The sequence below is a fragment of the Neoarthrinium moseri genome, assembly GCF_022829205.1.
Source record: "Neoarthrinium moseri strain CBS 164.80 chromosome Unknown scaffold5_Wmoseri_CBS_16480, whole genome shotgun sequence".
NCBI classification, from domain to species: Eukaryota; Fungi; Ascomycota; class Sordariomycetes; order Amphisphaeriales; family Apiosporaceae; genus Neoarthrinium; species Neoarthrinium moseri.
In genome coordinates, this window is record NW_026055119.1 from 1,015,413 (window position 1) to 1,038,769 (window position 23,357).

The window sequence follows — 23,357 nt, forward strand, 5'->3', positions numbered from 1 at the left end:
CTGTGTGCTGAGGTAGAATATACTCGACGATGAGTTCATCCCACTCTCGTCGCTGACTGATAAGCGGGTCTCGGGAACTCGGGGACCCTTATCGGCGGTAGCTACCCCGCAACTAGCCCTGTACCCCGGCCTAAGCTCCTTACCCGATCCGCATCGCAGAACGCCGCTTGCTGTCAGATACCTCGCAGGAAGTCCCAGAAGGTAAGAACTCAGAAACCCGTCGGACCCCTGCCATCTGCACCGCCCGTGACAAAGTACTCGGCAACGACGCCCAGCGCATAGGAGACGCCCGCCACCCAGGCACCACCGATCAGGACCCTCTTGGTGACACTGCGCTTCTTCCTCCGCGTCCGGGCACCTTCCAGGGGGGTTGTCCTGGGTCCGCTGAAGACGGGCTCCTCACGCCTGACGTCGATGTTGGAGCGGAAGGGAGGCGATTGCTCTTCCACTGGCGGGAGGTCGTAGTTGATGAAGCCCGTCGGAGAGGCAAAGGCCGCGGCGTTGGGGAGCGCGGCGGGCTTGCCCATCATGTCGATGGGGTTGACGGGATGGGGGCGGCTGCCGCCGCTGCTGGCTGCGGGCGCGTCCCGGACCTTGCGGAAAACGAGGACGTCACCGCTCCCGGACACGATCTCGAAGCCCTGGGCCTGTAGAGGGGCAAAATGAGGAAAGAATTTGGAGGGGTTGGACAAACGCAAAAGGACTTCGGCAGGCGTTAAAGGCGCGGCCTGGTCAGGAACGACCGATGTGGTCTCGGCGATGCTGACGTTCTGCATCGTCGAGTCGTAGGCTAGAATCTTGTAGACCGTGGGCTGCGAGTTCGAGACTGCCTCATGGGCCACTGCTGGCGGTATGTCATCAACTAGCTGCTCTAGCGGGATGGCCGTGGCCTGTTCAGCCCGGTTGTCCTTAGCGGTGTTATCTTCCGGGGTTCCATAGGTCTTAACATACGCTGGTCTTGTGGATTCTGGTCCACACTCTTCAGCGTAGCTGGTTTCCAGGCCTTGGGGTTGCCTTGAGTAGGGGTCAGCGGCTGTTTGGTTCTTGGATTGACGGCTTTGCGACCTTCTGGTCCGGGAATCTACCTTGGAGTTAACGTGGCGATCCAAAGCCGGCTCCAGTGCCGGCGTGTTAGCAGCCCGGGAGAGACCATCGGAAACATCCTTCTCTTGGCTCTGGACTGTACGCTGCAAGTGTTGCTCATAGGACGCAGTTGCGCCCTGCTCCGGTTGAAGCCCCGTAGAGTGCGAGTTCCAGCTTTGAGAGAAGTCTTCCGGAAAGTCACGAATAAAGTTTCCTGTCATTCGTGATTTCTCGTCTCCTGTCTTCTGCCGAGACGCTTGAACATTGGCCACGGCTTCTCTATCTGCCGCATTTGACGCTGTAATGTGATCTGCCATGGACTTCTCGAGAGTTTCGCGCTCCTGGGCTTTCAAGTCGAATTCTTTCAGAGATTCGTTCACAACATCTCGCCCGAGAGCTGCCTTACCCTGTGGCTCCTGGAACCTGTAAGCTTTGTATTGCTCGAGATCCCCATATTCTTGGAACGGCTTTTCCTCCTGCTCGTGTGAAGCGTCGCTGAATTCAGTAGGCTTATAATTGTCGAGGTCTTCATACTTAGGGTTTGATTCCGAAGCAGCGACGCCTTCCTGGTAGTGATACGGTTTATATTTCTCCAGGTCATCGTACTTTGACGTGGGCTCCTGAGTTTGCACACCATCGAAGTGGCTTGGTTTGTATTTGTCAAGGTCTTCGTACTCCGGTGAGGACTGCTTGGCTTGCACATCCTCTTCCGGTACGAATGTAGCGTACTTCTCTAAGTCCTTGTATGGAGGGTCCACTTGCTCAACAGGCGCGTTTTCGGCGTGCATATAAGGCTTGTACTGGTGCAAGTCCTCATAGGCTGGAGTCGTGTCCGTTTGAACCGAAGCCGGTTCATTGTAGTTATGAGATTGGTACTTATCGAGATCATCGTACTTTTGGTCTGGCTCTTCTGCTGTCCTCACTTCGTCGTACTGAGATGGGCTGTAGTTCTCCAGATCGTTACGTATCTCCGAAGCCTCTTCTGGGGGGAGATGGTTCAGAGAATATTCTTGGCTCTGCAGTGTAGATGTGTCCTCATGTGCCAATGCCTCATCAGTCGCGACCTCCTTGTATTTGCTAAGCTCTTCCTTTGGCGGAGGGCCGTTGGAGTGAACGGGTTGTCTCTGATCCTGACCCACATCCGCCGGCGGGGCAAAGTTGACGAATTGCGATCTATAGGATTTGAATGACTTGACGGACTGATGTGGATCCGTCTCGACTGAACCATATGTCCTTTTGAGAACCTTGCGGTTGGTGATTGGGTCAATCACGTATTCTTCCCCAGTGGGCGTGTTTGAAGCCGAGGTTCTCTTCTGGCTCGTCACCTTGTTAGATACGGTCGACTTCGGTCGTTTCGCGCCGTTGATTGCCTGCTTTGTCCAAGAGTTCACCATGGCGTTAAGTTCTGTTTTCCATGCATCGAATCCGCCTTCGAGGGCCGAAGTTGCGGCGTTATAGACGCTGGTATAGCCCGGCTTTTCTTCCTTGTGTGTTTGTCTGTGGGCATTCCGCGCAGTCTCGCCAGTGTTGACAAATCGGCTGCCGAACTGGGAGCCGGCAGGAGACCAGTAACGACCAACTACACGCCGCCATATAGCCTGTGAATCTTGGGCCAAAGGATGTTCCCAAGAAAGTCGCCGGTTCAAGGATTTGGTATACTTGTACTTCAGAACTCGGTGATGGCGTCGAAGGTCTCGATGGAACTCGGGTTCTAGGTGGGAAGACCACATTCCAAAGCGATAACCACGGGTTTGTTGTTGATGCTGTTGTCCACGACGCCACTTGAGCAAAGACATAGTGACTGGGCCCGACAGCTTGGCCCGATGGACGCTGACAGACAGCGGCTTCGCGCGCGGCGCCGGGTGTGTAGCGACGCTGACCAGCATCTTGGTCATGAACAGCTCAGGTCATCGGTTGTAAGCTTGAAACACCGAGGAGCAGTGGTGGAAGTCCCCTCAGACGTAAGACAGGTCCACGGGGCAGGCAGGTTGGATGTGTTCGTGACAAGCTCGGGAGGAATGGCGAGCGTTTGTACGGCCGTTCAGACACACAAGCACACACACAAACACACACATATATATATAATGAAGGAAGCCTCGATGGTGGAAGGTCAGGCTTGAGCTTCGAAGCCGGCCGTCTAGCGATGATGATCGAAACGAAGCGTCTGCTTTGGCGTTTCACGGGAGGGAAGAGTTGGACAAAAGGATCAGGACCTCAGATCCGACGTGTCCTGCCTCCAACTCCTCACGACGAGGCAGCGACCGGGCTTGGAACACCACAAGCTCCATGGTGGTACCACCAGCAGGCTTTCCCCGCGGACTATCGGCTGGTTACGCACCATACACAGTGGGGGAGCACTAGCCTAGCTGCCTAGGTAGCCTAGCTCCAGTGTAAATGCTGGGCACTACTGGCCAAGGCCTCACAGCCAGGGCTGCCAGTGGTCGGATTCGGAAACCCCTGGGCCTTCTTGGGGAAGCGTATCGACTTGATTCGGGCGTTTGCGGGGTAGTGGAGGGTGCCCAAGTGCCCAAAGTGCTACAGCAGGGGTCTACCGTCAGCGGCCATGATAAGCCACGACTCCGCATGCGTCATTGGCCTGTACTCCAACAGCGCTGTCAAGCTGCAGGCCGGATTCACGTGTCCCAGCAGAGACTTGGACCCTGCATCCAGCATTCCCGCGGAGCCGGTGGTAATTGGAGCGAGTATCCTCGTGACAGGATCCCCAGCCATATATCTGATCGAGTCTCCGTTTTCTTCAACTCTCGTGTATTCTGTCTGGCCTGCAGCCAGACCAACCAGCGCATTGAGGACACGGGCATGAATGATAGCGACCCTGTATCAGACTATCCGGTTCAACCCGAGAGCTCAGACGCGGGGAAGTTCGCTCACCACCTGGGCACCTAGTCTCATTGCAGCAAAGCCGCGGCGGCTACCTACCTAGGTACCCGCTGAGGCCCCAGTTGCCAGTGGCAGCAAGTGCAGGGGCCCGCTGCCACAGTAGTGCACTTGGGCGTTATCCTCAGTGCCAACTGCGATAGTGGTAAGAGAGAGTCGACTTTAAGGTTGGCAGGTGATGGTGGACAACCGACATTCCTGAAATTCAAAATTGTTTTATGATTTGTTCCATATAGCCTTTGGTAACCCACTCATACGTTATACAATTCCATGGCTTGCCAACGTTCTTGGGCCGAGAGAGCCTCGCCAGGTCCTAGCTCGCTAGCTGGGAGTAAAGCTGGGAGCAGGGGAGCGTTTGGCAGCAGGGCCGGGCCAAATTCGGGCAAATGGCATTCTGCATCCGCTTGAACGACATCATCGGTGCAAAGCTGTCAGACGCGGCCTGAGTCAACGGCCGGCAAGCTTGAATAGACGCGCGCTGGTCAATCGCAAAGGCCTCGAGTCGCATTATTTCCTGCGTTGCAGCAGCATGGTAACGTGGGCCATACTTTCTGTCTCTCTCTAATTTATCTTCCTTTTCTTTCTCCGAAAGGCCATTCCACGGTTATAAGACCTTGCCCTCGCCCCGGCCGCCCCGCCGCGGGGATCTTGGAGCTGCCAAAGTTCATCGACCATTAATTATTGTTACATGACCACCCCGTAGCCTCACGCCTCCCACGCCGCGGTCCTGACTCCGATTGCAACTGTAAGCCGCATACGACAAGGCCCGCGTGATCTCGTGACATTCGAGTCGCACAGATGAGCCGCAAATCCGGAAAGACTCGCACCGGCGGCGGGAAAGCTTTCGCCAGCTCCGCCGCCGGTGCCTTTGGAGCCTTCTCGACAGCGTCCAGCGGCACCAACCTATCCTACCTGACAGAGCCCCCCGATTTCTCCGCGATATCCGACGCCAACGTGGTCGTGTCGTTCAAGAACCTCCTAAAGAAGGATGCCACAACGAAAGCAAAGGCGCTGGAGGACCTGATCACATACGTCGAGGCCCACCCCTACGAGCAAGATGGCGGCGCAGAAGAGGCGATACTGGAAGCCTGGGTGAGTGCAGTCTCCCATGGCGCGTCTTGTTTGGCTTTGGCCTGTATAGTAATGTGTAGCGCAGGTTCAATTATACCCCCGCATCTCCATAGACAATGCTCGTCGCGTGCGTGAGCTCTCACACTCGTTGCAGCTGGAGCTGATGAGGTCCGCCCGGAAACGCATGGAGCGCCATGTCCCCAAGGTCGTCGCTACCTGGCTGGCCGGCACCTTCGACAGGGATCGCGGCGTGTCGAGAGTCGCCACCGACGGCCTGTCGTCCTTCCTCTCCACTCCCGACAAGCTCCTGCAGTTTTGGAAAAAGTGTCAGCCTCAGATCCTCGATTATGTTTCGGATGCGATTCTGGAGACGGCCGACACGCTGAGCGATGAGCGTTCCACGAATTCTGACGATGCCGAGGCAAAATACTACAGGGTACTCGGTGGAAGCCTGGCCCTGGTCTTGAACCTCCTCCAGAAACTGGACTCGGACGACCTCGAGAAACACAGAGAGAGCTATGATAAGGTCCTCGAGGTGGACAAGGTGTGGACCAGTGCATTAGTCAACGATGCCGCGGTCAGGAGGCTATCATGCCAGATCGTCCTGGCATGCCTGCAGAAACGCCCCGACACGATACAAGACAGCCTCAACCTCCTAAGCAAGGTCTACGTCTCCGAAGGGTTAAAGAGTAGCCAGGCTGGTTCGGCTGCGGATTTTGTCAAGTCATTGAACGCCTTGACCACAAAGTTCCCTACAATATGGACCTCAGACTATCACGGCAAGAAGTCGCCTACCTCGAGACTGAGGTCATTCCTAGAGAAGGGATCTCAAGGTAGTGCTGTAACTTTCTGGGAGGAGCTAAGTCAATTGCTGGAGAAGGTGCCGGCTGGAGTTGCTCCTACCGATCTAGATGGGGCACTGGACTTTATGAAGACTATGCGATCTGGACTTACCAGCCGCGAAGAGCCACGCAGCCATGCGGTCAATGCGTGGGCGTGCTACTTGGGAGCTGCGAGGTCGTTCATGACCACATCAACCTCACCAGACGAGGCTGTCAGGTTTTCCCGGGAGGCTGTATTCCCTCTAACCGAGCAGTACCTGTTCCCCGTGTCGGAACGATCAACTTGGGCGTCTGGATGCCATATACCTGTCCTGATAAAAGCGTACACGTCGACAGCTGTATCGCCGAAGCCCGAGATCGTGGAAGCTACCAAGCAGGAATGGTCTAGGTTTAAGAGTGAATTCTCGACGCGTATCCGCAACTCTCTCCCAGAAGCATCCAAGGACCACGAAAGATCGCAAAAGGGAATTGCGGATGAAGGTAGCCGGTGGTTTACACTTTGTGGAAAAATACTAGAAGCCCATACGAAGACTGCTGGGACCGACCGCCCAATCCCCAACATCCCGTTAGCTCCGTCCCTGGAGCTTGTCTCTGAAGCCCTGCAATTGCTTCAAAATCGAAACTGGAAGCCTTACGGTGCTGCAGCAGCAATTGAGGCGGCTTTCAAAGACGGCGCCCAACTCTTCCGGGAGAAATCGACTTCGGTCGACTCCGTGCTGAACCTTGTCGGAGCTGCGGTTCCCGGCAGCAAGGACGTCATCCTTACTTCACCCAGTGCGCCACACATTTTCTCGATCATCAACCTCTTGGGTGATATTCCGGGAAGAGAAGCGGAGTATGAGCGGGTATGGAAATCTAGTGTTGAAGCTCTTCTCAACTCGGCAGACAAGGCTGCAATTGCTTCAGCGTTGGCTAAACTGCTTTCAACGAGACGTTCTGCACCACTCGCCCGCCAAATACCTCTTCTACAGACAGAGCTGGCTCGAATAGCAGTCGACTATGCATCAGGGGCATCCAATGCCGAGTGGGGCGTTTTTGATGCTGCTATTAGTTATGATGCATTAGATGAGCAGACCGGAAGCCAGCTGGCAGGGAATCTCGCAGCGCTATTGACGAAACGGCCAAGCCCTGCTGCCATCAAATCGCTGCTCCTGATTGCCCAAAAGAAGCCCGAGTTACTCTCCCGTGATGAGTCTACTCACATGACGTTGATGACAGGCTTATTGAGTCTTTCCGAGAGACATGACGCACCGGAAGTGGCTACTCTTCAGGCCTTGATCAGCAACCCTTCATCAGATAGTTCGAGATTCGTAGACTTGATCCACCAGAACCTCGACAGCGTGGGTCCTACCTCTCTAGGGTACGTATGTCCTCTCCTGCAACGTGTCACGCAGTTATTAACTAAAGTCTCTAGGATCGATACACTTGTCCAGCAAGCAGCACAGTTCAAAGCCGCTCAGATAGACAACGTGAACCCCAGTCTGGGGCTCGGATCTATCTTGCCTAACACCAAGATCTGGAGGGATGAGCTATCTGCCACCCTAAACAAGACGCCGAATCCATCCCTGTCGATAACAAGCAGCCTGGGAGGGGCGTACTTTCTAGTAGCTCCAGAGTCAGCCGAGTCGTCATCGCCTGTCCATAGAGATCGAAACGGTTGCTCCATACCAGGCCGTATGGCCATGTACCTCTCCAAGCTATTCTCTACGGGTCTCGAACTCGACACTCTACCCACAGAGGTACAAGTAGACATGCTTTTTTACATGTGGCTGACCGCTGAAGTCGCCTCGGACCAGTTGACGCTGATGGCTGAGGACAGTGTTTGGAAGTCACTTGCCGTGGATGCTGCAATTTCGGATGCAGAGCAATTATCCTCGTCCTCTCGAAAACTACTCATGTCGGTCAACGAGGATGCTTCGACTTGGAGGGAAGGGTCAGGCAGCAAAGGCTCTGTCCTAGTCCATGGACTCTTCGAAAAACTCTTGGATGAGTCTAAGCTGTTGACCCCACTGGGTTTATACAGTGCAAAGGTACTCAGTGAAATGTTTGGAGATCTGATTGATCAGCACGGCTTCCCTTCGAGTGGAGAGCAGTGGCTTGCAGGATTAGACATACTGAAGTCTTCACCTGCCACTATACTCCCCGCTGTCGTTATCTTGACAAGTCTCCACGAAGCACTTGATGCCAGTAAGCCCATCAGCAATTTTTGCAATCGTTTAGTCAGCGATGCCGCCGGCGCCAAGATCGATTCGGACAAGTCTTTAGCGACGCTTGTTCTTTTGAATGCCTGTTTGCAGGTCTACAAGCCCGATGAGGTACCCGTGGCCCATAATCGCCTGGTCTTTGCGGTTAGGCAGATTACTTCGTGGCTAGAAACGCCCGAGGAAGTTGATCACCGGTTTGCTGCAGAAGCGTGCCGCAGTCTCACCCTTCTCCTTCCGTGTATCAAGGACGTTTATGGCGCCTATTGGGAACGATCTATCGAATTCTGTATCCATCTCTGGACGGAGAGGACCTCTGAACCTCTAGACTACCGTCTGTCCGCTATCCATGCATCCCTCAAGTTGATGCAGACACTACAGTCGCTTGATGAGCCAAACGATGACCTAGTAGACGTGCTTCAGTCTACCGCTCAGAAAAGATCATCCGCGCTGGTGGGGCTACTCAGCCTACCTCGGGACAAGGCGACCCAGCCTCTTGAGATTGTCGACGGCATTGTCTGCCGACAAATTGAGAAGTTGCCGTTAGATCATGTCGAAGACCCATCTGATTTATACAGCCTGGTTGCAGCTGATTCTAGAACTGTCCAGACGGCTGCATTTACACTACTTCACAAAGCTCTTCCTGCTGCGCAAGAAAAGCTCGCAGTTGATGTTCTTCTGGAGAAGAAGACCGCGCAGCTCCCCGACGAGTTACTGTCGCTTCTGCTAGAGGCCCCGACACTGGAGGCATATTCTGATGAGGCTTTAGCGAAGTTTCCTACACCGATCCGCTCCTACCTGCTGACTTGGCATCTCGTGTTTGATGCATTTACCGCCGCACCGTTCAAAGTCCGCAGCGATTATGCTGATAGTCTGAAGAATGAAAACTATGTCGGGCCGCTCATGGACTTCACATTTGATGTTTTGGGTCATTCAGCCGCTAATGGACTCAACCTTGACAAGGCTAATTTTACAGAGGAGAACATCAAAGAGTATGACCTCAAGCTTGCCGATTGGGAACCCGAGGAGAGGAACATGCAGTGGCTCCTGATCCACCTTTACTACTTGGTCTTGAAATTCGTGCCAGGACTTTTCAAGTCGTGGTTCATCGACTGCCGCTCGAAGCAGACCAAGATCGCCGTGGAAGGCTGGATGGTCAAACACTTCTCGCCTATCATCGTGTCCGAGGCCCTCGACGATGTCGCTACGTGGGCTGAAAGTCAGGAACCGCCGGCGGACGACGAAAAGGAGCTTGTGGTCAAGGTGAGCAGGGCCGCAAAGGAAGTGACTGCCGGCTATGAGGTGGACGAATCTCACGCCGCCATCGCGATCAAAGTTCCTCCTTCATACCCGCTGGAGGGTGTTACCGTGGTAGGCGTCAATCGAGTGGCTGTAAATGAGAAGAAATGGCAGAGCTGGATCATGACAACTCAGGGGGTCATAACATTCTCGGTAAACTTGCCTCGAAACTCGCTTCATAGGAATAGTGACGCTGACACGTGTCGTTCACAGGGTGGCAGTATCATTGACGGACTGTCGGCGTTCAAGCGGAATATCATTGGTGCGCTTAAGGGGCAGACCGAGTGCGCTATCTGCTACAGCATCATCAGCAGCGACAAGAGGATGCCGGACAAACGATGCGGGACCTGCAAGAATTTGTTCCATAGAACTTGTCTGTACAAGTGGTTCCAGAGCAGTAACCAGAACACCTGTCCGCTGTGCCGAAACCCTATAGACTATCTGGGCTCAGACACAAAGGCAAGGAAGGGGGTATGAATGCATTGACAAGGCATAAAGTGACAAAAGAACACCCTTAGTTATATAGGATAGATAAAAAGAATTGGAATATCCAACATGGAAGGTAGACCAGACCGATAGCTGCAGTGTACCTTATCATTGCAACTATTTCACGTGTCTCTGGATATCCCCTTGCAACATAGTAGTCAACTGTACCCGGACATTCCACTTATTTTACCTACGATCATCGGGATGCGCAATTTGACTCTATCCTTTGGCCTAGTCCCCTTCTGGCTTCTAAGCTGGAAAAGAGAAATGTATTATGCCAATTTTAGCTTGCAATTCAACTTTATCTCTGGCGAATTCTCTTTGGTTTTCCGATGAAAAGGGGATAATCTTAAGCTTGGGAAATCACACCCCTTTTACAAAACTTAGAGAGTATATAGGCGTTGGAGATGAGCTCGCTTGTCTGCATCAATCCCCAGTTCTTGGTTGAGAAAGGCGTCAAACGAACCATATTTTGTGTCGACTGCTTGGAACATTCGGCGTAACAGCTCAGGTCGCAGCTCTACGGCTCCTCGAATCCGGTCCGGTGTTGTACACAAAGACTGGGCCACTCGTTGGAATCTCTTATTCGCCGATGGCTGTAGGAATACATTCGCAGAATGAAAGCAGAGAAACCTTGTCGAATCTGGTTCGTCTCGGTCTGGCTGCAGCCAGGTGTTAGAAGCAACAAAGTCGGCCTCGATGGCATCATCCGCAACCCCTAGTGTCTTGAGTAAAAGTGCTGCACCCACTCCCGTTCGGTCCCTTCCACCGGTGCAGTGAAATAAGAGGTTTGATTCTTGGGGAAATGTCAACAGTTTCTGAAATAACGGCCGGTACGCTCTCAACATGTTGACGTGCGCTTCTGAGCCATAGCTGTTCACCAGGTAGAGCATGCGGTAGTATGGTCCATGTTTTAGAACTTTGTCCTTCTCCAGCATCGAATCTGGGAGACTCGCGGCTTTAACAAGCTGGGAGATCGTGTAATCATCGATATTGTCGCCGGCAGAGGTCCCAATGACCGGGCTATTGTAGTAGTCTGTTCCTGGGGGTAACCGATCGGGGTTATCTTGGGATTCCTTTGGGCCACGGAAATCAATTACGGTATTGATACCGAGGGATTGAAGTGTTTCGATGTCGGAAGCAGTGATTTGAGACAGATTGGCGCTGCGGAAGATACGCCGAGGAACCACATGTTTGTTGCCGTTGGTCACGTAGCCTCCAAGGTCACGGAAGTTCAAGGTGCCTTCCATAGGCATGCTGCGCCGGAAATTCGCCAGGCTTTGGGTCATCGCCATATCATAAAGGATAACCTGACGATGGTTGAGCAAATTATCCCTGTGAGTCGGGTGCATTTTATATTAATGGAGTTCTCATATTCAGATCGGAACTCCGATGTATCCGGTCGGCGCACGAAGCTTCACCGAACCGGATTGAGGCCCATTAGCGCGATGCGAAGTAATTCCTAGTCAGCGACTTCTTGTGCCGACACCAGACGCAATAATTGTGGCCCCAAACATAGGCGGTAAAGAACTAAGCTAATGGTAGCTTATTATGTTTTACAGAGGCACGTGGGTACGAAGTCCGCTGTGGTCCGGTCTTCGGCTCAACTGTATTGTAACACTTTCTTTTTTATTCAATCTTCCTCGTCACACTAATTGAAGACGAAAGCCTTCGGCTTCCTTTTGGGGCTCTTTGTTGAAATGTGCGGCAGTGCAATGCTACAGTATACGATACGCCCCGATAATGGGCGACTATTGACGATGAGAGCTGCTGCACAGAAACTACCAATACATTGGGCAACGACTGAGGAGATCTCAACATCCAGATAATTGGTTGCTGGAAAGTGTTTGTATTGGTGCATAACATACTAGCACTTCTATGCCCATGAAATTTGATTATTATCGTGGTAATTCACTGTAGCTAGGAACTGCGGTGCATTGACTGCTACTCGTCAGACATATCAGGTACCGCCTCAAGAGCCAATTTAGGCGTCCCTAGCCTCTCGAGCCTCTCAAGCGCAGGGCCTGTACCATCGCCTTGGTTGATATAATCCTGATCAACATGAGTCACTTGCGATACGGTGCACCACCCAGGCGGATTGTTTCTTTGAGCAGTAGTACTTCCAACTTTCGCCTCACGAATCAAAGGCTATGTTTTATCCCCAGCAACCAGCGTGCGAAACTTTATCCAGAGCTGGTGGCTATGTCCTGGGCTAATACGACCACTACAACCACCGTGGATTACGAGTGCGAAAACCGTGCAGAAGTGATGAATGTATGAATGACTTCTTTCGATTATTTCTTGCACCTAATTGTTCAGCTTAAAAGAAGACCTAAAGCTAGGTGTGAATGATATAATAGCATTATCAAACTTCTATAGGTCCACAAGTGATTGTATGCTGAATGCGGAAACAGCATATACGGGCCGCTATTGTGGTCCTATCCAAAAGATTACAAATTTTTTTTCCTCTGGTCCTCGCGTTTGTACATTGCTCAATGGACGCTATATCGAGACAAACCAGACGCACCCGTCATGGCACCAGAATCCAGGACCAAGAGGTTATGTACCAGTCGGCAAATTCGCCGCCCTGCTTTGCTATATCCGTGTTGTCGGTCAGAGAACTTCTACTCCCTGGGCCTAGTGCACTATGTAGAGACAGAAATCTAATTAAAGAGTAAGTCTAGCAGAGGATGTCCTAAGGTAGCTTGAGTCGCTAATTTCTGTGTCTGTGGAAGACGAAATCATCTCTCACGATGTGTCTATTGCGTCATCTCCGTCCATGTCTTCGTCTCCGTCCGTATCTACGTCTTCGTCTCCGTTCGTGTCTTGGGACGCTGGTGTAGGCGTCCCTGTAGGATAGCCTAGGGAATTAAAGCCGCCAAGCCCATTGGCGTCTCGGCGGTGCAAGGCGCAAATATCAAGGACCTCTAGGCCCACTGCGTCGGTGCTTCCCGACCAATGAGTTTCACAGTCGGTAGCCCAGGCGTACAACCAGTTCTTCAACGTCGCCATTCGGGTACGCATAAGGTCCAGGTACCACTCGTCCCAAGCTGCAACAACGTCCGGAGTACGGCCAATGGAACTGCCATAGTGTATCTGATAATTATACCATTCCCAGCGTACAGCCCTCAGCGTTCTCTCGCCTTTGCTAAGAGCAGTTGCATCGTTTAGATAACTGATGACACCGAAACCCTGGTTACAGTTCCTCGTCAGCGATGATCTATACACTTCGCAGCGGAAATTGCCGGCACCACATTGAACAAATAGGCTGACCAGTCTGAACTTGGAACAGGAGTTTCATTGACCACTAAGACTTGGATGAAAACTTACCCTGCGCAAATCTGTCAAAAACTCGATGGGTTCATCTATCATCGTGTCCTTCATCTTGTCTACCGCCACCGGGTCATTTCCTTTCAAAATCTGGTTGACTCGTTAGAATAAAACGAGAAAGGCGTACTGAAAGTATATTAGGCGTAGTGAATGGTATGGAGCTTCACTCACACTTTGTTTCATGTTATTAAGATTGCTTTGCAAAAGCATAAAGTTTTTCGAGTAAGCAGTCGATCCAAGGGTATGCATGATGCGTTTTTTCGGCATGGCTTCCGTCGCTGCACCTGGGACTGTTTCCGTATGCAGAAGATCGAGCACATTTGTGTTCATAAATGTGGTGAAAAATTCCGGTGGGATTGCGGCTGCAGCTTTGAATTCTTCTCCCGATGGCAATGTCTGTGAAATGACATCCTCAGTAAACCTGGCAAAAATATTCTTTTCTAGCCAGTGTTCCACTAAAGTGTGCAAGTTGTGCTGTTAGTCTCCAGTATGCTCTTGTACCCAGCGAGTGCAACCCATGAACCAAGAGAAAAGAAGAGCTGTGAGCATACCTTGCACGAAATCGTACGGTTTGAGACTAGGATTGCGGCGTTCAAGATGGTCCTTTATTTCCCGGTAAGTGTACTGCCTTACATATGTCATTTTACAGTCGTCCTCCAGGTCTTGTGCGTAGACATGTTGCCAGATCCAACTACTGTTACTGAATCGTGTTGGGCCCGGCCACTGTAGAGCTAGTTAGTCGAGTTCAAGCCAAAATAGGCTAAGTGTTGTTGATATACGCACGCTGATGGAATTGTACGAGCCGGAATAGGTAACTGCACCCCTTTTCGCTTTCCAAGGGTAAACGTCTCTCTGTGACGCGCGAGATTCGAGGTCGATGATTTCGCCACCATCCAGCCCAAGACGATCCTCGAGACGTTTGAGCTTCGCGCCGTAGCACTCGCCCTCCTCGCAGCAATCAGTGCCGTAGCACACGCATGTGAAAGTCTTCCTGCCCCCTCTCACCCATTCAGCCACCTTTTGATTGAACATCTGCAGGTTGCAAGCCATATACTCTCTCAACATAGCAATACCCATGGTGTTGCGGTACCGTAACCCTTCTGCAGATCTTTGGATATAATCTGCAAAGTCTGCGTAGGATAGCGAGTTGAATACCGGCACGAATTTCGCCGTCCAGTCCTCCGTTATTGCAAACAACGGAGTTATTGTAGGTTCCAGGAATAGATAATCAATGACTTCAGCCATTTGGCTTGCATGTGCATCGTCCCTGGCCACAAGCTCTGTTGCATCTGGTCAGCGGCCGTCATATATGCAGTTGCATACCTGGGGAAACCAAGCAAGTTACCTTGGCGAGGGGTCTCTTCGTTTCCAGCTCCTAAATCCTTATCTACGCAGTACGAGTAACCAGCCAGAGCTGCGCAGTTTCGCAGCAGGGAGGGATTCTAAGTACGTAGTGGCTGGTGTTAGTAAGGAAGCAGCCATGTCTGAGGCACAACAAGGCACCGCAACATAGGTAGGCGAAGGACCTACATAGCTCAAAAGATTAACCAAACTAACGTGGTTATTCTTGGCCATATCTTCACAACTTTCCGACGGCTTTGCGGTCACCCAGGCTAGACAGTGTGAGACAGTATCGTGTGGGCTTGTCGTAGGAGGCATGGTGCCGAAGGTGAAGCACCAAGTCGACCGAGCCAGCAGGCCGGCGACAAGTACCAGGGAATGTGCCAACATATTGTTGATCTAGGCACACGGAGATATGGTGCAAGGGATGCAATCTGCATTGCCATATCAGTCGTTCACAGTTACAGCACCTTCGTGGGGATGCTCTGACATATAACAGCACGGGAGCAGAATGAGCTTCCGCTGTCTTCGGAACTCCATTGAGCCGTTATACTCTGCGGCCGGTGGAGGGAGGGCCGCCTATAATCCCACGCCAAGGGATCGTGAAAAGTTCGCAGCAATCTTGACATACACCGACCCGCCCTGATCCTTCCAGAGAGGGCGTTTGACCGAACTCTGCCCGTGACACGGGGCCACGACGGCTCAACGTCCGGATCCGGCCAAGTAGCGCTCCGTAGCGCCCCGAGGTCAAATAATTTCAACGGTCCCTCCGCCCCACAAATGGTCTGTTCGGCGGCGCTATTAATAGTTAATACGAGGTGATTGAACGAATTCGGCTGGGATCCCAGCCTGCGGTCGCCTTATTATATCTGTTTCCGCACAAGGGCTGTCCCGTTTTGTCTCACAAACATGGGTAGCGATGGGCACAGAAAATTCGAGACCGGGTCTTTCAATCCACTGCATCCTCCATGAGAATTGTGAAGAGTACATTGAATTTTGCGCTCGCTCGTACGATTGCCCACAGACACCAGGATTCTGGAAGAGTAATTATGTAACCATCAGCACTAAGAAGAACCGTTGTTGACCGCACTTGCCTCATCAGGCCACCATATCGTGGGCAGCAAAAGTTTTCGATATCAGCCATGCCTATTCTTAGCATGGTCTTCAGAGGAATATTCTCACGAAATGAGAGGCGAGTGGGACTGTGGGATTCAAAGAAAGACAAAACAATTCCTAAACGGGAACAGCCAGGAAGATGACGGCCTTTAGTCGGGCCCACGAGAAAGCCTTTTTCGGTAGCCTGCCATCTAGAGCACAACCACTCCAGCGATTGGCTGAGACCTCATCGGGCATCGCCATGTTCGCCATAGACCATGGTGGCTCTTCTGCTTGATAAAAGTGTGGTATTTCGTGTTCCATTTGTCGCGAGCTAAGCAGTGCGTCAAGATATCGACCACTCCAGGCCTCCTTTTCACAGCAGTGTGCCACTGCTGCAACGAATTTCCTCGCACTTCTGACACAACGGGGCCTGCCATCATGATTGAAAACATAACTCCCTATTTCACAACCCGAGGGTTGTGTAGGGCTGTTTCTACGTTGATTTTTTGTTCAGCTGTGTTCTCAAAGGAACTGACTTACAATGCTACGATCGAGCGGCCAATGTTTGGACGTCGTGTAAGCGGCCTAGAAGGGGCATACGCCAAAATCATGGACGATTTCCTCCTCGATCCGGTTTGCTCAGTCAGTAACGGCCCCCGCGGCCCGAAGGGCCAGCAGATCGCAGTCGCGTCGTACATCAGCCCCCTTGCCGACCCAGATGCCTGGACGCGCCTGATCGGGTATCCAAAGGAAAAGGTGCCCATTTTGGTAGCAAATGTGGTTAATGGGCCGGATGTCACCGTGGATGAGCCTTGGAAGAAGGTCATCGACGCAGCATCTGCTTCTGGCAAGACCGTCATTGGCTACGTCCGTACCGGATACCTTGGCCTCAGTCAGCAGCAGTTCACGACACGGCTGGGATCGCTTGATTTGGCGGATTGGACGGCTCAGATTGAGCGAGATGTCGATGCATGGTATGAGCTTTACGGCTCTAGCATTGGGGGCATCTTCTTTGACGAGGGTTGGCCGGAATGTGGGCCGGACAACGTTTATGCGAATCTGTACAAATATATCAACGACTACACCAAGCGCGCCCACCCTGGCGCGTTCACAGTTTTGAACCCTGGGTCGCCTATGGCTCATTGCTACGAAGACACCATGGACACATTGTTGACTTTCGAGCTGAGTTATGAGGCGTACACTCAATCCTATGTGCCCAATGATTGGGTGGCGAAGGACCCCCGGAAGATCTGGCATATCATCTACAACGTGCCGGAATCTGGGATCGAAGAGGTGGCTAAGCTGGCTCACGAGCGTGGAGCTGGTCTCATTCAAATTACCGACGATATCATGCCTAACCCGTACGACAACCTGCCCAATGACTCTTACATGCAGCGTCACATGAATGCCGTCGAGGGCGGTGTTCCGTTGAATGAAGGTGCATCAGCATGGAAAGGCAGCGCTCCAGGGGCTGTGTCTGGACTTTCAATCACAAGAGCGGACTATAGCTCCGCCCACATGACCTGGGACAAGGCTTCAGATGCTCTCGGATACCACGTGTTTCTGAAAAAGGGGGGCAGTTTCGCGGTCTTTGCAAGCATTCCGAGCACAATGACTTCGATTACTGTTGGAGGGCTGAGTCCAGGATCTACGAATGACTTCTACGTAGCTGCCGTAGGGGGCGATGGCCACCTAGGGATGCCTTCGAATACCGCTTCCATCGCCACCAATCCCTTGCCGGGCGGCGTAACTGTCACCAACTACAGTTCCTCTCCACTGCCAGGATCGACCACCTACACAGCTAACATCCTTGTTCCATATGCCTTCATCCGCCTCTATATCTGGGATTCCGTGTCGTGTGATTTCGACGAGAACCAGGGATGGACCGTCAACTTCAAGGTTGACGCATACGTCTGTACCCACTATTTTGTAGAAGGTACTACTTTGTACAAATACAGTGGCACGGTTCCTAAAGGGTCTACAGCCGCACCATGGTCGTGGTCGGTGGTCGGTCCCGTCGATCTCGTTGTGGATCGCTACACTTATAAATGGACTTTGCCCATTGGAACTTCGACTCTCGATACAAGTAAATTTGTCGTTCAGGCGCAAGGCTACGGGCCCTTCATCAACGCCTTTTCGCCTAAGCCAGATGACTATGACTGTTCAGGATCCGCATTGTGCGGCTCTGCGCCCAACTTCTTGAAGTACTGCGACCACGCTGCCAACGTCTTGACCCGAAGAGACGATTTCTTCTACAGGGACGAGTATGTATTCTGTCATACAAAGAAAACCTTCGTGTGGCGAGATGCTGATACTGTCATAGCGACAAGGGCCTGACTGGAAACTGCTGGAGTAACCAATACCAGGGTTGTGGCATTTTCATACAAGGGGATGGTAGTTGCAAAATCAGCGGCAATGACCTGGTAAGTACAGCTGGGAGTCCTTTTGTCTGCCTTTCCGCGAGCCTGGAGCTCCAGAGACCTGACATACTGGTCTCATGGCCCACTATGCACGCACAGGATAAAGAAATAACTAACCCAAAATGTTGCAGTGGTGGGCATATCAGAACATTCGCAATATCGGAGGCTGTCAAAAGTGTGGAACGTGGCACAGGGCCGACGGCTGCAATGTCAAAATCGACTACGTCTCTGAGTGCGCTAATCATTCGTAAGGCCCATTTTCCGAGGATAATACAAAATCTTTTCGCCATTAGTTCAATCATCTCATCACTGCCGACGAATCTGGTGTGCCAATCTTGAGTTGAAGTTTATTTTTTTTTCTTGCTAATGATGATATGTGACTCGAGGCCAGAGCTTTCACTGTCAATTTCCTTCTTTTCTGTCTTTGTATCTGCCAATCATTCGCTACACTCCACACCAAAACAGATTAAACATTTCAGGGAGCTACAACAAAGACTCCCCCTGCCCGTCACTACGTTCGCCTACCTGCTGCGGTCTCTACTCGCATCCAACCCTGTCATCGGGGTGAGGGGCACAACTTACCTGGTCCTGGTTCACGACATTCCAAAATGAATGCTCTCGATTCTCCTGGCTTGGATTGCAAGGATTCAAAGCGTCGTTCGTGCATGCTGACTGTGCTTGCTGGACCCGCGCAGCTTCAATGTCGGCACACGTGGGTCGCAGCTGGGCAACCACAAGATCGTCCGTTGTTGAAGGACACGGCGACCGTGCTTCCTCAAGACCACAGATCATGGGACGAGCACATTTAGAAGGGCGCTCATCACAGACCTCGTAATCTGACTCATCCGCACGCTTGCGCTTTGGAGAAAACGGAAGACTGCATTGAAGACCGCAGACCATGGGACTGTCACGCTTAGAGGAGCGCTCATCACATTCTTCATCAATCGACTCATCTGCGCAGCGCTTGCGCTTCGGAGAGGCTGGAGGAGAACCAACGTGAGAGAGGTCTACCATGTCATGGTCTCGCTGGTTCACGAGATCCCGCAGATGCAAAACCTGTCGCTGTAAGCCTCGAATTTGGTTCTGCATGTTCTGGGCCATGTCCTCGGCGGTGAAGGAAGCCTGTGCGACGTGTTGCTGCACGGCGACGACTTCATGATGAATGCCCTCCATGTTTTCAATGCTATAAGACAACTCTTTACTAGTAGCGCTCACGCGGGTCTCGAGGTCCTCAAGGCGTGAGATGGTCTTGGTGGTCTTGGTGGCCATCTCACGCACCATCTCATTGACACGATTGCCAGCTGAGATGCTGTCAAATTGGCGATCAAGCATCTTGTGTTCCAGCTCGTGCAATTGCTCAACACTGGCGTATTGCTGGGAGCAACGACAAGCACCGTCACGTACGACTGAACGGATTTCCTCGATGCGCATCATGGCATCATCGATGCCCTTGCTCAGCACCTGAATCCGCTGGTTCGACTCCTCCAAGAAGCGCTCGTGCAGCACAAGGCTATCCTCATGGTTGCCGGTCCATCGCTGAAGGGCGGCAACACCAGTGGTCAGATCATAGAGATTAGACGCATGCTTCTCACGCAGCTCAGTAACTTCTGCGTCGAGCCGGTCGATCTGGGCTTGGAGAAGCTGCCTATGGTGAGACCCACCTGGCGCTTCCACCTGGGGCCGAAGCCGCAAGCTTTCTAGCATGTCCTCGACCTTCTTGAGTCGCTGTGTGGTCTCGCACGGTGCCGTAGATGCGCAAGGCGGGTTTGACGGTTGAGCCTGAGTCGCTGCGCAGCTCTGGCGTCCCTGACGACGTGGGCCCTTCCGAAGCTTTGCCATCTCGATATTGTCGGTGGAAGATGCACAAAGCAGGTGTGACGACTGGACCTGAATTGCCGCGCTGCTGCGCTGGGACCCCTGACGACGTGGGGTCTTCCGAAGCCTTACCATCTCGATCTTCTTGGGGGTGGACATCTTGGTAATCTGATTGTGATTGGTGCTGGAAGAATAAAGTGGTCTTCTGAATACGTTGCAGGGAGTAATGCCGGGCTTGCTGTTGTAAGCTTGAGTAGTTAGGTAGCAGTCGATGGGACGAAAAGAGGATCTTTGCACGGCGGAGGGTCGGTCTATTTATGTTCTCGGCGACCCTGGGCCCAAATAACAGAGTCTTATTGATGACTATCTGAACAATGCATATTGCGAACCCTTGAACTCAATGAGACTTTGTTCACGCTACATAATGGTACCACTTCCATTGTACTAGTAGTTTGATGAGCGCACAAACCTTTTGTCAAGAGATCGTCCTATCAGTGTTTTCAAGGGGAGATTTGCCCAATCATAGCAAGGGAGGTCATCCCCACGCCATCATACGGAGTTTGAAAGAACTCGCAATACCCCTGATTACTCCGCATCGGCTCGTAAACGTAAGGATACAACGGGAGAGAACGCATGAGATACATGAAACTGATATATTTGAATAGTTGGTGTATAGTCACTAACGTATATACTCCATAGCTGCAGAGTGTGTACGGGGAATAACCTGGACCGGTGATCTATGCAGCGGGGTAATAGCTATGCTATTGCACTTGAAGAGGAATCCCATCGTAGACGGGAGTCTGTGTACAACCCCTCAATCTAAACATGATAGTTTTTAGGACGGCGCTTTTATTACGGTATGGAATTGAGTAGTGGACACTGCCTGTGTCTTTTTCATCAATAACACAGACAAAGAGACTTGGCGTAGTGGGCGCGTTTCTTTGAATGGCCCTTCTTTTACCCAACTTGACCCCGAAAGGGAGCTACTAAGCTCGGGCTAGTGAGACGTGGTATAGAATTGTGACGTGAGAAATTGTGGCTGTGCTTGTTCGCGTTTTACTTATTTAATTTCCCTTTTTTTCGTAGATTTTATTAGATTATCGCACATTTTATCTTTATTTTACGACTATTCGGTTTAGCGATCGTTGATTTATACGTCTATTTTGACCACACGAACAATGTACGTTCGATTCGTCGATACTGACGAGGAGAGCTGCGTTGGCTGAGGTTGTGTTATTTGGGGAATATGGCCCAGGAGCACCACTCCAGTTCACTACTTAGACACAACGCTTTTGTTCACAGCTCACAAGTCGCAAATCAGGCACCACCCACAGTTGCATCTTGTTCGGGCCATGAGCTTTGCCTGTCGCCCTTCGGTCCGCTCTCTCACGACGCCATGACTGCTTTTGCGGATGAGGCAACGGCTGACCGGGCGCATAGATATGACAGCTGTAAGAGCCGATCACAAGCCAATCAGGACAGTTCCAGAATCAACCGACGGTAAGTCGTGAGGCTCATCTCTCGATCATCATCAACAGAGAGGATGATATGCATAGTCTACATCCAATTTGATCAGCTCATCTTTCTAATAACAACTCATTCTATGTGCTTACCGAGTTCTTCACTGGTTCAATGCGCACCAAACCACCGGCAGAGTCCAGTTTTGTCACTTTAACGTCGTGACTTGTTGGAGAAATGACACCCTCTTGTACACGTGCCGTGACCTCCCTGTAGTGAAACCAGTCGAAGCTAAGTTGGTCTCCATCAGGGTCCCAGCTTTGGCGTGCGTCGATTACAGCGGCCTCACCAAATTTTAAAGGTACCTTGAACACCTCTGGCCCACATGTATCATTCAGAACCACGACCGGCGCATGGTTATTGGCGGAGAAGTTGCCATCAACAGTCCACTGCATACGTGCCGCAAAGTCGTACTGGTAAGCTTGGCGCCATCGCCAGATGCCGGCAAAAGAGCTTACGTAGATTTGTCCGTTGACTCCGACGGCGATATCTGAAGAGTCACTGTAGACAGGATACCGGCCCGACCCGTCGACAAGGAGGTAGCGACCACCCCAAGAACCCCACTCCGGGTGTGCTGGATCGCCGAGTCCATTTGGAATCAGTGGAAAGAATGAGGGAGTGTCGCCTTCCATGATGAATTCGTAGTCCGGATAATGCTGGCCTAAATCGCCTATACGAATGTGTTCCTGGAGCCATTCGTTGGCCACCAGCGATGTGTTCGGCCCACCCACATCAAAGTGTCTATAGGCTTCTCCAGAAATGCCATTCCAGCTAGCCTGGGTATATTCGCTGAAGCCGTGAAGCGAGACCACCTCGAAGAGATCAGGATAGTTTTGTCTCACCCAAGGGCCTGCGTCATCTTGGTCAGAGATACTGTAGACTCGCACCTTCGTAGTGAATTCGGCCACCTCGACTTGACTGCGTGATGAGGAAACGTCGTGCAGCGCTTCAGCCAGAACACCAGCTCCGCCCCAAAGGCAGACATAAAGGGGATTGGCGGGGGTTGCAGAGTCTACAGCGCCAATGAGTTCTTGAGCTGCTTCGCTCAGTTCAAGGTCCAAAGCAGCCAGACCGTAGACCGGATGGCCCGGCTTAACTAGGGCAAGAAGGTCATCTGCGGAGGGGTACGGAGCTGAGGCCGGCACATTGGCATTCAAGTTATCGACGACTTTGCTGTAGCCACCTAACACATCATGGACAGTATCAATATCAATGGAATCGTTCTTCCAAACAGATGTGACCACCCCAATGCCGTGGATGTCCAGCTCATTAGAATATGTCAGCAAGCGGACTAGACTCATTTGGTCATCGGGCTCATTGCTGATATCCGTAAGTATGAAAACACGATGTTTGTGTGCGTATCGAGACGTCTCGCAAAGCTGTGTACCTCGGGCCTCCAGTGGTATAGCGCCTAAGACCGCCGGTGAAAATAACAATAAGAGGAACCAGAACATCTCGGCGCCTGGGACCATGGTGTGTTAAAGCTCGATTGACGGTTTACCCTGGGTGGAGATTCGAATCCTGGTGACCCAAAACTCTTCCCACAGCGGGGGGAGTATTCGATGTTTTATAACATGCCCGCCTGTTACCCACCCTGTATGAGTAAGTCATGAAAGTCATTTTTCGTTATTAATCATCTACACTCCGCAAACGCAAGGCAGGATCATCGAGTTGGTTCTTTGGCAGGACCCGGTCTGGCCAAACATCCCCCGCAGTGGGGGTGGGAACATGGAGGTTCGGACATACATACGTGCCGCGCAGAACGCAAACAGCAGACCAATTGACGTCATTAACCTCTATATGTGGAAATACCAGGCTAGTATAGCTCCCCATCTAGGGCGCATGTTGTGGTTCCACTATCCCCAACACGCAGGCGAGTGCTAAGAACTGCCTAAACAGTGAAGTATGGAGTCCCCAGGAGCTGCACGGCCCAACAATGCCGATCTTGCCCATTGCCT

General features: G+C 51.9%; 7 protein-coding genes across 7 annotated transcripts; 2 read left to right on the forward strand and 5 right to left on the reverse strand.

Annotated features, from left to right (window-relative positions):
* Positions 1 to 209: 209 nt before the first annotated feature.
* JN550_002512 (uncharacterized protein) lies at positions 210 to 2,969 on the reverse strand (the record flags this gene model as incomplete). Its single annotated transcript, XM_049313816.1, has 1 exon — positions 210 to 2,969. The coding sequence occupies one exon, from the start codon at positions 2,967 to 2,969 to the stop codon at positions 210 to 212; it is 2,760 nt and encodes a 919-aa protein (XP_049175803.1).
* Positions 2,970 to 4,776: 1,807 nt separating this feature from the next.
* On the forward strand, positions 4,777 to 9,868 carry JN550_002513 (uncharacterized protein; the record flags this gene model as incomplete). Its single annotated transcript, XM_049313817.1, has 4 exons — positions 4,777 to 5,070; positions 5,204 to 7,251; positions 7,306 to 9,544; positions 9,605 to 9,868. The coding sequence occupies 4 exons, from the start codon at positions 4,777 to 4,779 to the stop codon at positions 9,866 to 9,868; spliced, it is 4,845 nt and encodes a 1,614-aa protein (XP_049175804.1).
* Positions 9,869 to 10,260: 392 nt separating this feature from the next.
* JN550_002514 (uncharacterized protein) lies at positions 10,261 to 11,133 on the reverse strand (the record flags this gene model as incomplete). The annotated part of the gene is made up of 1 exon (XM_049313818.1): positions 10,261 to 11,133. The coding sequence occupies one exon, from the start codon at positions 11,131 to 11,133 to the stop codon at positions 10,261 to 10,263; it is 873 nt and encodes a 290-aa protein (XP_049175805.1).
* Positions 11,134 to 12,625: 1,492 nt separating this feature from the next.
* On the reverse strand, positions 12,626 to 14,938 carry JN550_002515 (uncharacterized protein; the record flags this gene model as incomplete). The annotated part of the gene is made up of 7 exons (XM_049313819.1): positions 12,626 to 13,069; positions 13,208 to 13,297; positions 13,379 to 13,662; positions 13,759 to 13,930; positions 13,991 to 14,487; positions 14,553 to 14,649; positions 14,765 to 14,938. The coding sequence occupies 7 exons, from the start codon at positions 14,936 to 14,938 to the stop codon at positions 12,626 to 12,628; spliced, it is 1,758 nt and encodes a 585-aa protein (XP_049175806.1).
* A 1,317-nt stretch (positions 14,939 to 16,255) lies between these two features.
* Positions 16,256 to 18,317, forward strand: JN550_002516 (uncharacterized protein; the record flags this gene model as incomplete). Its single annotated transcript, XM_049313820.1, has 3 exons — positions 16,256 to 17,910; positions 17,970 to 18,069; positions 18,198 to 18,317. 3 exons carry the CDS (start codon positions 16,256 to 16,258, stop codon positions 18,315 to 18,317), a joined length of 1,875 nt encoding a protein of 624 aa, XP_049175807.1.
* A 286-nt stretch (positions 18,318 to 18,603) lies between these two features.
* JN550_002517 (uncharacterized protein) lies at positions 18,604 to 20,040 on the reverse strand (the record flags this gene model as incomplete). The annotated part of the gene is made up of 1 exon (XM_049313821.1): positions 18,604 to 20,040. The coding sequence occupies one exon, from the start codon at positions 20,038 to 20,040 to the stop codon at positions 18,604 to 18,606; it is 1,437 nt and encodes a 478-aa protein (XP_049175808.1).
* Positions 20,041 to 21,354: 1,314 nt separating this feature from the next.
* JN550_002518 (uncharacterized protein) lies at positions 21,355 to 22,871 on the reverse strand (the record flags this gene model as incomplete). The annotated part of the gene is made up of 2 exons (XM_049313822.1): positions 21,355 to 21,438; positions 21,495 to 22,871. 2 exons carry the CDS (start codon positions 22,869 to 22,871, stop codon positions 21,355 to 21,357), a joined length of 1,461 nt encoding a protein of 486 aa, XP_049175809.1.
* Positions 22,872 to 23,357: the final 486 nt, after the last annotated feature.